The sequence below is a fragment of the Esox lucius genome, chromosome 2, assembly GCF_011004845.1.
Source record: "Esox lucius isolate fEsoLuc1 chromosome 2, fEsoLuc1.pri, whole genome shotgun sequence".
Classification (NCBI taxonomy): domain Eukaryota; kingdom Metazoa; phylum Chordata; class Actinopteri; order Esociformes; family Esocidae; genus Esox; species Esox lucius.
The window spans coordinates 931,953-945,909 of record NC_047570.1 but is presented as its reverse complement, the minus strand read 5'-3'; the positions used below and the strand labels follow the sequence as shown (position 1 = coordinate 945,909).

The following is a 13,957-nucleotide window of genomic DNA, read 5'->3' as shown; positions in this document are numbered from 1 at the left end:
CAAATGTATTGATATGGGGCACATGTATGGAGTTAGATGTGTCTCTTGATTTTCAATACACGATTATCGTTGCCAAAATAATTCACGGTAACAATATTATCGCTGTATCTATAGAAAATTTGAAGAAAAAAATATGCTCTCAGTCAAAATCATCTTCAACTTTGTTTAATATGTTATTTTCTTTTTTTTGGCGAATGAATTACACTAAAAATAATAGTGTATGGAGGTACAGAGAGTCCCATAACTGCACAAACACAAAAATAAAACTGTGCAAAAAGAACAATTACACTTAATGGATAGAGAAAAGGCAACCAGATGAACTGATAAAAAGATCCTCAAGGCCTAACACCGACAGGAGTTTTTGAAGTGAATAGGCTATGAAAAGGTGTTAATTCAAACACTAGTGTATAGGTCCAGTGTATAGGTCCAGACTTGTAGGTTAAGCAAATGCATCAGTTGTCCATGAATAAGCTACGGAAAAACCGAGAGGAGTTTTTGAAATAAAACAACGTCCTTAAAACCTGAACAGGCAAAAACAATGCGTCTTTTCGGATGTGTGCTACACATGACAACAATCTCCCGTATTCTTCATATGATTGGGCTATGGGGTAGGGTGGCAGACGGAAGCCTTTTCTTACAACGAAAAACAAACTTCAAGTCCCCAAAAGCATGTGGGAAAATGTGTTGTGGTCTGATGAAACCAAGGTTTAACTTTTTTTTTGACTTTTTGAATAATTCTAAAAAGTATGTTTGGTGCAAAAACAACACTGCACATCACCCAAAGAACACCATACCCACAGTGAAGCATGGTGGTGGCAGCTTCATGCTTTGGGGCGGTTTTTCTTCAGCTGGAACCGGGGCCTTTATGAACACTTCCAAATACCAGGCAATTTTGGCACAAAACCTTCAGGTGTCCGTTCGAAAGCTGAAGAGGAAGTTCACCTTTCAGCACGACAACGACCCAAAGCACAAATCCACAAAAGCATGGCTTCACCAGAAGAAGATTAAAGTTTTGGAATGGCCCAGTCAGAGCCCAGACCTGAATCCAATTGAACATCTGTGGGGTGATCTGAAGAGGGCTGTGCACAGGAGATGTCCTTGCAATCTGACAGATTTAGAGCGCTTTGGAAAAGAAGAGTGGGCAAATATTGCCATGTCAAGATGTGCCAGGCTAATAGACTCCTACCCACCTACCCAGGCTAATAGACTTTTTTGGAAAAGTACAACTTCAGTCATGCCTAGTGAATACGATATTATTATGTGTATTATTAACATGATATCAATATATATATTTTTTAATATCATGGTTATCGTCAATACCGATATATCGTGACACCCCAAGTGACAGGGGTGCAATCCATAAATTACCAGGTTTCTCACCCCAAAAAATTGCTTTGAAGCCTTTATTGCTTTTACCACATGCAGTTTGCACACTTGTGACAAAACTGCATTTAAAATCTTCTGAAATGTCAGTGATACAGAAGGAATATACTGCGGTGTACCAGACACAAAGGGGGGAGGGTGTAGTGGGAAAAGTTGTTTAAATGTGCACATTGAGCCAATGGCAAGTAACTCATCTTTGGCAGTGTTCCTATAGGCTATGAAGGACATGTAATGAAACCAACCTGCACCAGACCTTTCGTGAATATGGTGAATTTGTCAGGGAATGAGATTACGGGTTACCTAACCAAAGGGCTGGGTAACAAGACAGCATTTGCCCCAGTATTTTTTAAATGTAGGTTAAATATATTTTTAAAGCATTTTTAGGTTCCAACGTGCAGAATAAAGAACAATTTGCCGGTGTAACTCTTCTTCACATTAGAGTGTGGCTGCATTCCTTTACTGTATGAGGGTGTTCACTAAAGCACAATTGCTCCTTCAATACTCTTTTAGCAAATGTTATAACATATCACAGGCTCAATTCAAAACTCTTATATAAATTAATCAGCCTACACCCAAAATATATAAGTTATTGGACCTTTTGTATTGCATGGAAATATGTGAGAATATGTGATTGGGCTCAAATCTGGTGCCATCATAATAGTATATATTAAAGTGTTTGCATAGTCATTTTAGTTTCACATGGGTTCAGTTAACAATGATCCTTAAGTATCATTAAGCTGTTACATATTGTCAAGTATGTTAAAAACACATTTTGCTGATGGCAGAATCTCTCCCCGAAACACAGTGCCTGAATGTAATGGGTGTGGGGATAACATCAGTTCTTATTCTGATACATCATACATACAGCTCTAGAATTTTTTTAACTAAATAAATATATTTTCTCGGTTTTACATAGATATGTGTTTGAGTAAATTGAACAAATTGGTTTTATTCTATAAACTACTGACATCATTACTCCCAAATTCCAAATAAAAATATTGTAATTTGAGTGTTTATTTGTAGAAAATAACAACTGGTCAAAATAACCAAAAAAAGATGCAGTGTTTTCAGACCTCAAATAACAGAAAAGTACTAATGTTTTAAGTTAGGAAGAGTTCAGAAATCAATATATGGTGGAATAACCCTGATTTTTAATCACAGCTTTTATGTGTTTTGGTATGCTCTCCACCAGTCTGTCACATTGCTGTTGGGTGACTTTATGTCATTCGTGGCACAAAAATTCAAGTAGCTTGGCTTTGTTTGATTGTTTGTGACCATCCATCTTCCTCTTGATCAAATTCCAGAGGTTTTCAGTGGGGTTCAGGTCTGGAGATTGGGCTGGCTATGACAGGGTTTTGATCTGGGGGTCCTCCATCCACACCTTGATTGACCTGGCTGTGTGGCATGGAGCATTGTCCTGCTGGAAAAACCAGTTCTCAGAGTTGGGGAACATTGTCAGAGCAGGTGTTCTTCCAGGATAACTTTGTACTGGGCTTGATTCATGCGTCCATCACAAAGACAAATCTGCCTAATTCCAGCCTTGCTGACGCATCCCCATATTATCAACGATCCTCCACCAAATTTCTCAGTGGGTGCGAGATACTATGGCTTGTAGGCCTAACCATTAGACGACCAGGTGTTGGGCAAAGCTGAAAATTTGACTTGTCAGAGATGATGTCTTTACTCCATTCCTCTACGGTGCAATCCTTATGGTCTTTTGCCAACTTCAACCTGGCTCTTCTTTGCTTCTCATTGAAGAAGGGCTTTTTTCTAGCTTTTCACGGCTTCAGCCCTGCCCCTAGGAAACAGTTTCGAACCATCCTCGCCGTGAGCTTCACCCCAGCTGCAGTTTGCCATTCTTTTTATAGGTCACTTGATGTCATCCTACGGTTGTTGAGTAACATTCAGATGAGTTGACGGTCATCTCGGACAATGGACAGTTGTTTTCACCCTCTGCCAGTCTGTAGTCTGTTGCTTGACCTTCTTCTTGGGAACAGCCGTCTTTGAAATTTTCAGGATGGAAGTAACCTGATGTTCACTGTATCCCTCTGCCAGTAAAGCCAGAATTTAATCCTTCTTTTCCTCACTCAAAGCTTTTCTTTTCAACTCTTTTGTCATGCTGTTTTTGCCATTCAGTTGGTCCTATTGCAAGAAGATAGGGATGACAACAGCAGTGGTTTTTATACTTTTCCTTGTTAAATTAGATTTGGTTCAGGTAATCCCCTAATCAGTACCTCATTAAGTAAAATGAGGTGTACCTGTGTTGGAATTTTAACAGACACTGGAATGGAATGGCTGCCATACTTGTAAGAGATGGTGATTTAAGAAAAATTAGGAGTCTCTAAATTTTCCCCCGGAGCTGTATAGCTAGCTAGACCAGCATTTACACAGAATATCCATTTAAAATCGTAACAAAACATTGCATATCCTAACAATGCTAAATGGTGAACCTCGCTTGCTGTGGCAACTCAAGTGTTTGAACTGCATCAGACTTCATCACAAGATTCTTTACATACCCTATTTGTTTTTGCATCATGTTCTGAAAGCGCTCGTCTGCAAATTGTGCTCTTCAAATGGTAGACTTAGTAGTCACGGTGGCTCGGCTAAGCTAACCACTTGATCAGTTGCTTGCTGAATCGAGGAATGACAGGTTGTGCATTACACATTCAAATAGTTCATATGCTGATTACATTGAAATAAAGTGCAGATTTTGCTGTGCCTTCCCATTTAAACCTAAACGTTCTCTGCTAAATCAGCTGCTAAAACATTGTATATTTCACAGTATGGTCAAACTGCCGGCGTTTGGGGCTGTGCGAAAGGGATAATTGATTCTACTACTGTCATTACATTTTTCATTCCCTCCCTTTGCTCACTCTCTCCTTACTCTCAATATTTTTCTTTCTTTCTCTCTGTCTCACACCTATACATCCAAACATTTTTTTATATATATCCCTATATCTCTGTCATAATGTACTCTGTAAGAACTTTCCTCCCTCCCTCCCTCAGTCCCACTCTGCCTCTCTCATTCCTTTCCTCCCTCCTGTTAACTGTCAAACTTAATGAAGATAAATGGCTTGTTTTATGCTCTTGTGGCGCCACAGTCTCTGTCGCTGATCAATAAGGCATGTAATCACAGACTGTTGCTCCCCTCATCGATACTCGCTTGAACCAGCACCCACACTGCACGAAGAACCCTATTCACTCCATTCACTCCATTAGATGCAGGGCGAGGGGGAGTGCAATGACACAAAACGATACGCTATTAGGAGATGTCGGGTAAAGTTGTGAATAGACCCTGATCTTGGGTCATTATTGCATTCAACAGGATTAGGGGGATGGGAAGCTGATCTTATACATAGGAGACACATTGGGTCCCAGTACAGCCCATGGGAATGTAATTATTCACTATAGTGCACTACATTTCACCAGTACTAGTAATGGGGCCAAATGTAATGGCAATTTGGGTGTCAGCCAGACCGTTTGCTTTGAGCCGTTTTGAAGAGCTCAACTTCTATTTAATGATAATATTATTGATGATAACCAGGCCATGATCTGCTTGTCTTTCGTTCAACTACTCTAACCTGCAGAACTGTTGGACTCATCTCTCTTTCTTTTCCCTGCTTATCCCTCTTCTCCTTCCACTTCTTTTTTCACCTGTCTGTTATTTATTTTCTTTAACACCTTTTCCTCTTCATTTTTACTTTTGCTTTCTTCTTAATCGCATTTCTTCCTTCTTTCTTTCATTCTCTCTTCTCTTCCTGAATTTCTTTGTCCCTGCTTTTCTCCTGTTGAGCCTGTCCGACATGTAGTGATTTCCTTAGCCTGGTGCAAGGTATCATGGACCTTCAGGAGCTGCTGGCCAAAATGACCCTGAAGGTGAGTGTGATTTTGTTTTACAGTTTTTTAATAGTTCAGTTGGCTGAAGCTACCTGACATCTAGAAGGACGAGCCATTGGTTAAGGTTTTTATATAAGGGTGTTATGCAGAAACGTCCTATCTACTGTGACCTCAAAAATTAGTTGGGAAAAAGCAGTTATTAAGCAGTAAAACATCTTAGAGAGCTCAGTCTGAGAATATGACAAACCACGCGCTCTCACACTTGATAGGTATGTTCAGTGTCATGTTGAGGGGTGGGTTTGCATGTGTGTGTTGTGTCTGTGTAGCAGGGACAGCCCACAAGCTAGCCTTGGGCTTGGAGTCATCCCACTTTAAATAATGTTGATGGGAAGAACATTATCCACTGCTGTGCCATCGCCTTCTTCATTTTAATAGACCCCGTGCTCTCACTGAGGCTTATCCCAAAAATCATCCTATTCCATATATACTCCCCTATTTTGACTGTGTTTTTTGGTCAGGACTACTGAACTAGAAATCAGGTGCCATTTTGGAAACAGACTGTGACCTCCCTGCTTATATGGCAAAGCAGCAAGGAGAAGTGTCGCCTTCCCCCCTGTGTGGAACTGAACGAGGGTTGGAGGGTGGTATTGAGGGATGTGAGAGAAAAGGCTGATGGAGGTGGTGGATGAATAATTGCTAACCTCTTGGTCCCCGGCTGGCTGTATAATACGCAGTGTTAAGGAGAGTGAGCAGGGACTAGCTGTGTTTTGTATGTGTGCATTTGATGGTTACACCTTATTCGTGCCTCACTGCTTTGCCTGTGCAAATGAACTTAGCCTGGATTTATGTGGACTTTATGAGGACAGTATTAGATAGAAAAGGTTGCACATACGCATTAAATCCTATTTGCATATTTTGCTCTGAATTAAATGAATGACTTACAAATAAACACACATACATTGCAATAAAGTCACAGCATATCTTGCAATTGTAGTTTATTGTCAATGACCGATTGTATTTTTTCAGTTACTTGTATTGAAACCAGTAAATAGGAAACCAGTAAATGGATTCAGAACCTTTCAATGGACAAGGACAATATGTATGTAAAAAGTATCCAAAATATCCTACTTATTTCTTTGTTAATGAGAAAATTAATGTATTTTTGGGGATAATAAATATTTTCCATGGTATATACTGTATATGCAGGCACACAAAAACAGTACTATCCCTTTAAGCCGTACCATACTCCAATTCCATTTCAACTGTATTTTGTTTAGCTATTTGACAGCTCCTGTCTCCAGTGCTCAAGGCTCATATTACTGATCCATCAGAACATCATATGGCGATGACACCCAGCATTTCCAATTTAACACAGAGAGCTCTGTTATTTTACGGCTAGCTTTATACTCCACCACTGCTGTGCTCCATTGCCCTCTAGCTAGCCTCTCTGTATCCTTGAACTTTGTTGCAGTTTACAGAGTCATGTCCCGATTGAATACGTGTGCACAACCTTTGACGCCCAAAGCCTATTGGCCTTTGTCAAAAGTAGCGCGTTGTGTAGGAATTTGAGCTCCTGGCCACAGTTATGCAGCTAAACTGAGAGGCAGCGACTACCGCTGTGCCTTTCTGGAGTCATATTAGGGTGTATAATCATGTCCTGAGTTATATATAAGACCTGTATCCTCTCAGGTCAATAAGAGCTCTTTGACATCACACAATGCCATATAACAGCATTGCAGCTAGGATAACAACATCTGACTTCAAACACCTTCTGCACGGTATGCAGTTTTCACATCAGCCTCCACAGCCAAACAAAGTGGCACACGCGCAAAAATCTTCACCCCTACCCACAAAGAGGAGCATTCATTATCATTGACATTGATGGACAGCCGAGATGTGTGTGTGTGTGGCAGGACCTGGTGTGTGTTTGATGTAGTGCAATGTGACATAACCCAACGAACACTCCTGACCATCCCTACAACCCCTTAACAACAGCTGGGGGCTCATTTTGTAGACCCATTCTAAATCAAATCTTTTTTTAAGAACTGAGAGTGTGCTCGAAATCCTGCGGGTAGATCAAAAGTAGTAGAGCAAGAAAGGAATAAAATATTCTTAAACATTTGGGGCTAAAACTAACACCTGTGTCCATTTATGTGTCATTGGTTGGTCTTGCTTTCCATAATAGTTGAAATAGATTATAGTACTGCAACCAATGGAGGGTTGTGTGTGTGTGTTCAGCTTAACTACGCTGAGTCCAGGCTGACCCAGTTGGAGGGCTGCCACTGTGAGAGGACGTGCAGTGCCAATGGGGTGGTCTACAGAGACAAGGAGTTGTGGCTGGAGCCAGAGAACTGCAGGAACTGTGGTTGCAAGGTGGGCACACCACACTTCACAGAGACCATGACTTTGCACAGATCATTTAAAAAGATGTTGGTTCAATTCAGGACCTGTGTTGCTTCTAAACACACACAAAAACACAATAATTAAGATGGTCAGTATTTCATACAATATAAATAGTTTGTCTCTTACCTTTACTTACCCTTAATTACCTTTTGTTCATTCTCTGTTTCTTACCAAAGCTAATGGACTTAAGGGGTTCACAAAAAGGGGACAATACAATGTGATAGTTAATGAGATAATGTTATAATTTCAATTGCTTTTAATTGCCACTCCATTCTCTCTAGTTCTCTTTCTCACCATCACTATCCTCTGTCTTTCTAACACTATCTACCAACCAAGTGTTCCTACCCAAATAAAAGCAACTTTCTCATCCTCTTTCTTTCTATCTAATTCTCTCTTTCCCTCCTTCCATAAATTATTTCCAAGCATTTCCAACCAAATAAGACCTCAAGTTATATAACTTCCTGCTCCTCACATGCATGTTGAACTCCAAACAGGCCAATCGCAGACCCCTGTGAATTAGATTTACTGCATCTCTGCACATCAGGACCAAGATGGGGTTTTACGACTGTTATTCTCTCCTCCGGACATCATGCTATTAACTGATATCCACCAGCCCCTTGAGGGAGAACATTTTAGATGACTCATGAATTTAATTGGTCCATGGAGTGAGTGAGAGGTAGAGAGAGGAAGAGAGCCCCTCACACAGACTGAGAGACAGAGAAATTGGGAGCGAGAGAGAGAAATAGATATATTACAAATCAAAATGCAGGGTCACCATGACTTTCTATGAATCAATCACACCTGGAGACCGTTTTTCATGATTTAATAAAATTATTTTATTATGTCTTTTTGCAAAAATAACAGATAGGTGAGGGACTATGGATAGACACATGCAGTGTAGTTTCATCTTTTATGTTTTACATTTATCTCTGTGGCCTATCCAGGGACACGCGCAAGCACACTGGAGAGAGAGCTGTCAGAGAGCTCTCCATAATACTTCAGTATCTGTGTTGTTTAGGTAAATCTCCTGTCTCCACAGAATGGTGTGGCGGAATGTCGTAGAATATTCTGTCCCCCTGCCAACTGCTCAGAGGACTCCCTACCTGTTCATGTGGAAGGCACCTGCTGCAAGAAATGCAGACGTGAGTACTGTCATTAATCCTCGGCCACAGAGTGAGGAGACAATTTACTGGAGCCCTGAGCTCACATGGTTCCAGGCTGTATATCCTCAAAGACTAGTGATGGCGTATCCAGGGGCGTTTGTTATTGCTTTAAAAATCTTCACCTTCTCCCATCCACTAGAGTGTGGCGCGGTACACAATCAACTACACTAGTATACACACAAATTGGCGTGAAAAAAAACATTGATTATCCATGTAACTACTGAGCCATGTTGGACTGAGTATGTTTCCTCAAAGTTTAGGTTCTTTGGTTTTCCATCCAATCCAATTGAACAGGATATTAAAATCAGGACTGTGTACTAGTAGTACTACTCAAATTCTCCCTGTGCTAAAAACGTACAAACTTTGCCTCTCTTAGGAGTCTTTGTTATATATGCCATAGCGCCCACCATTCCTCCCATTACCTACCCTCCAACTCCAACCCCATCCCTCGTTTTTTCCATCTGAGTTACGGCTCAGAAGAGAAGTGACACGCTCCAAATTGTGAATTGGGAGAGGGAAAGTGAGAGAGAAAAAGGTGTGAGAGAAAAAGTGGGAGAGATAGCGTCACAGTCCTATACTCTGGAGAGTTAGAAAGCAGGACATATGCCTCCATTTCTATTTCCGTCCTTTTACATAAGGAATATGCATAAATGTCTCATCTCTTTAATGGGATGTTTCTATACGCCCCAGCTTCACTCACTCACATTTGCCAATTTTATTTTCTTCCTACACAATTAACTATTTAGAAATTACACCTCAAAAACTTTTTTCACTACTATTTGCACCCTATAAGTTACCATGAAATTACAAGGAATCAACTTACATTTACATACATATAATCTGAACATACATAAGTCTACCTAATTAGCAGATAACCTGGGGTAGTAAAATTATGGTAACTTTCCATAATGGCCAAGAAATCCCAGTTGGAATATTCCTAAGGTCAGGAGATATTAAACAGAAATTATTTCCCATTGTATATATGTACCAGTACCAGTAATGATAATGCCCTTTCCTTTTTCCCCATAGCCAAATGCACCTATATGGACCAGAGTTTGTCAGAGGGCCAGCGTCTGCTAGCGAAGAGATGCAGAGAGTGCAAGGTGACAAGGGAATCATTGTTTGAAATCTTGTGACCCTTTTCTTAAAAACATTTTTAATTCCAAATTAGTTGAAAAGGAAAGCAAAAGATACACACTCTAGGGGCTCTGATGCAATAATTTTTATCAACGTTTAGACCACTAAGCTGTCTTCGTTATGGAATCAACTTGAAATAGTCCTTGAAACCCTCTGACCAATAGAGTTGTAAAGGTTTGTCATAATACCTGTGTTGTTATACACAGAAGGAAGGTGCTGGTCATATAATTAGAATATCATCAAAAAGTTGATTTATTTCAGTAATTCCATTCAAAAAGTCAACCATCCGGCGCCTCAGGAGAGGGAAACAGTGCCCTACCAACGCTGTTTACAGTAGAGGTGGGCAGCTGTTGACCTCAACTGGGGATGTCGTCGGGCGGTGGAAGGAGTACTTCGAGGATCTCCTCAATCCCGCCGTCACGTCTTCCATTGAGGAAGCAGAGGATGAGGGCTCAGAGGTGGACTCGTCCATCACCCGGGCTGAAGTCACCGAGGTGGTTAAGAAATGCCAGGGTTCTGGAGAGGAGAATACGGCCGATAGTAGAACCTCGGATTCAGGAGGAACAGTGTGGTTTTCGTCCAGGCCGTGGAACACTGGACCAGCTCTATACCCTCTACAGGGTGATGGAGGGTTCATGGGAGTTTGTCCAACCAGTCCACATGTGTTTTGTGGATTTGGAGAAGGCATTCGACTGTGTCCCTCGCGGCATCCAGTGGAGAGTGCTTCGGGAATATGGGGTCCTGGGTCCTTTGTTAAGGGCTGTCAGGTCCCTGTACGACCGAAGCAGGAGCTTGGTCCGCATTGCCGGCAGTAAGTCAGACTTGTTCCCTGTGCATGTTGGACTCCGGCAGGGCTGCCCTTTGTCACCGGTTCTGTTCGTAATTTTTATGGACAGAATTTCTAGGCGCAGCCAGGGGCCGGAGGGTGTCAGGTTTGGGGACCACACGATTTCGTCTCTGCTCTTTGCGGATGATGTTGTCGTGTTGGCCCCTTCAAGCCAGGACCTTCAGCATGCACTTGGACGGTTTGCAGCCGAGTGTGAAGCGGTGGGGATGAAAATCAGTACCTCCAAATCCGAGGCCATGGTCCTCAGTCGGAAAAGGGTGGCTTGCCCACTTCAGGTTGGTGGAGAGTGCCTGCCTCAAGTGGAGGAGTTTAAGTTTCTAGGGGTCCTGTTCACGAGTGAGGGAAGGATGGAACGGGAGATTGACAGACGGATCGGTGCAGCTTCTGCAGTAATGCGGTCGATGTATCGGTCTGTCGTGGTGAAGAAAGAGCTGAGCCGCAAGGCGAAGCTCTCGATTTACCGGTCAATCTACGTTCCTACTCTCACCTATGGTCATGAGCTTTGGGTCATGACCGAAAGGACAAGATCCCGGATACAGGCGGCCGAAATGAGCTTTCTCCGCAGGGTGGCTGGGCGATCCCTTAGAGATAGGGTGAGAAGCTCGGTCACCCGGGAGGAGCTCAGAGTAGAGCCGCTGCTCCTCCACATCGAGAGGGGTCAGCTGAGGTGGCTTGGGCATCTGTTTCGGATGCCTCCGGAACGCCTTCCTGGGAAGGTGTTCCGGTCCCGTCCCACTGGGAAGAGACCCCGGGGAAGACCTAGGACACGCTGGAGGGACTATGTCTCCCGGCTGGCCTGGGAACGCCTCGGTGTCCCCCCGGAAGAGCTGGAGGAAGTGTCTGGGGAGAGGGAAGTCTGGGCATCCCTGCTTAGACTGCTGCCCCCGCGACCCGGCCCCGGATAAGCGGAAGATGATGCTATGCTATGCTATGCATTCAAAAAGTCAAACTTGTATAATGTATACATTCATTCCACACAGACTGATATATTTCAAGTGTTTATTTCTTTTAATTTTGATGATTATAACTGACAACTAAAGAAAACCCCAAATTCAGTATCTCAGAAAATTAGAATATTGTGAAAAGGTTCAATATTGAAGACACCTGGTGCCACACTCTAATCAGCTAATTAATTAAAAACACCTGCAAAGGCCTTTAAATGGTCTCTCAGTCTAGTTCTGTAGGCTACACAATCATGGGGAACACTGCTGACTTGACAGCTGTCCAAAAGACGACCATTGACACCTTGCACATGGATGGCAAGACACAAAAGGTAATTGCTAAAGAGACTACCTGTTCACAAAGTCCAAGCACATTAATAGAGAGGCGAAGGGAAGAAAAAAAAAGTGAAAAAAGTGTACAATCAATAGGGATAACCGCACCCTGGAGAGGATTGTGAAACAAAACCCATTCAAAAATGTGGGGGAGATTCACAAAGAGTGGACTGCAGCTGGAATCAGTGCTTCAAGAACCACCATGCACAGACGTATGCAAGACATGGGTTTTAGCTGTCGCATTCCTTGTGTCAAGCCACTCTTGAACAAGACACAGCGTCAGAAGCGTCTCGCCTGAGCTAAAGACAAAAAGGACTGGACTGCTGCTGAGTGGTCCAAAGTTATGTACTCTGATGAAAGTAAATTTAACATTTCCTTTGGAAATCAAGGTCCCAGAGTCTGGAGGAAGAGAGGAGAGGCACAGAATCCATGTTGCTTGAAGTCCAGTGTAGTTTCCACAGTCAGTGATGGTTTGGGGTGCCATGCCATCTGCTGATATTGGTCCACTGTGTTTTCTGAGGTCCAAGGTCAACGCAGCCGTCTACCAGGAAGTTTTAGAGCACTTCATGCTTCCTGCTGCTTACCAACTTTATGGAGATGCAGATTTCATTTTCCAACAGGACTTGGCACCTGCACACAGTGCCAAAGCTACCAGTACCTGGTTTAAGGACCATGGTATCCCTGTTCTTAATTGGCCAGCAAACTCACCTGACTTTAACCCTATAGAAAATCTATGGGGTATTGTGAAGAGGATGATGCGATATGCCAGACCCAACAATGCAGAAGAGCTGAAGGCCACTATCAGAGCAACCTGGGCTCTCATAACACCTGAGCAGTGCCACAGACTGATCGACTCCAAGCCACGCCGCATTGCTGCAGTAATACAGGCAAAAGGAGCTCCAACTAAGTATTGAGTACTGTACATGTTTCATGTTCATAATTTTTAGTTGGCCAACATTTAAAAAAAACAAAAAAAATAAGTAATATTCAAATTTTCTGAGATACTGAATTTGGGATTTTCATTAGTTGTCAGTTATAATCATCACAATTAAAGAAATAAACATTTGAAATATATCAGTCTGTGTGGAATGAATGAAAATAATATACAAGTTTCACTTTTTGAATGGAATTACTGACATAAATCAACTTTTTGATGATATTCTAATTATATGACAGAGTACCTGTATAATCAAGATTCAGCTGCTAATAATACCCAGGCGCTTATCACCCCAGAAACTGGGTGATACTCCCAGATGAATGATCAGAGCCTTGGATGACTTTGAATGACCTTACACCTATAACTATTTGCGAAACGAAATACCAACAATATTCTTGACTATTCAACAAATTAATTGTTATGGATGTGAAGTCATTTTGTTCTGATCGAGAGTCCATACCACGCAATCGCTTCGTATGATAAGACCTTCAATACAAACCCCTGAAGCTGTGTACTGACTGTGGGGCAGAAAGATATATGTGTCGGTGTTTATAGCCCACATCGCCCAAAACCATCAACAAATGACTATTCTTATTTATCAAATTCATTGAATAATGCACTGCAATGTTTTTACTTGAAGAGAAGGCTGTGTTGCCAAATACACGAGCCTATGCCTTTGTAGAACAATGCAAGAGGCTGCATATCCTTGGATCAGGGTTTACAATGGACTGAGGCGAAGTGGGATACTGTCCTATGGTCTGACAAATCAAAATCTGTTTTTTGGGGGGGGGGGGTATTCATGGATCCTGCTCCCTCTGGACTAAAGAGAAGAGGGACCATCCAGTTCAAAAGCCAGCATCCATGATGGTATGGGGGTGCATTAGTGCACATGGCATGGGTGACTTGCACATCTGTGAAGTTCCCATTAATGCTGAACAATAAATACAGGTTTTGGCGTAACATATGCTGCCACCCA

General features: G+C 42.2%; 1 protein-coding gene across 6 annotated transcripts in view; it reads left to right on the top strand.

The window, feature by feature from the left end:
• Positions 1-13,957, top strand: part of LOC105031116 (protein kinase C-binding protein NELL1) — a 781,285-nt gene that overhangs the window by 232,837 nt on the left and 534,491 nt on the right. For all 6 annotated transcript variants that reach the window (XR_003782803.2, XR_004576720.1, XM_029124715.2 and 3 more), the window contains 4 exons: positions 5,177-5,259; positions 7,459-7,593; positions 8,663-8,765; positions 9,816-9,889. Coding sequence is in view for 4 of the 6 variants with exons in the window: in XM_029124715.2 (XP_028980548.1) it covers positions 5,177-5,259; positions 7,459-7,593; positions 8,663-8,765; positions 9,816-9,889 (395 nt within the window). In the remaining 2 variants the exon portion in view is untranslated. The remainder of the gene's footprint in view (positions 1-5,176; positions 5,260-7,458; positions 7,594-8,662; positions 8,766-9,815; positions 9,890-13,957) is intronic.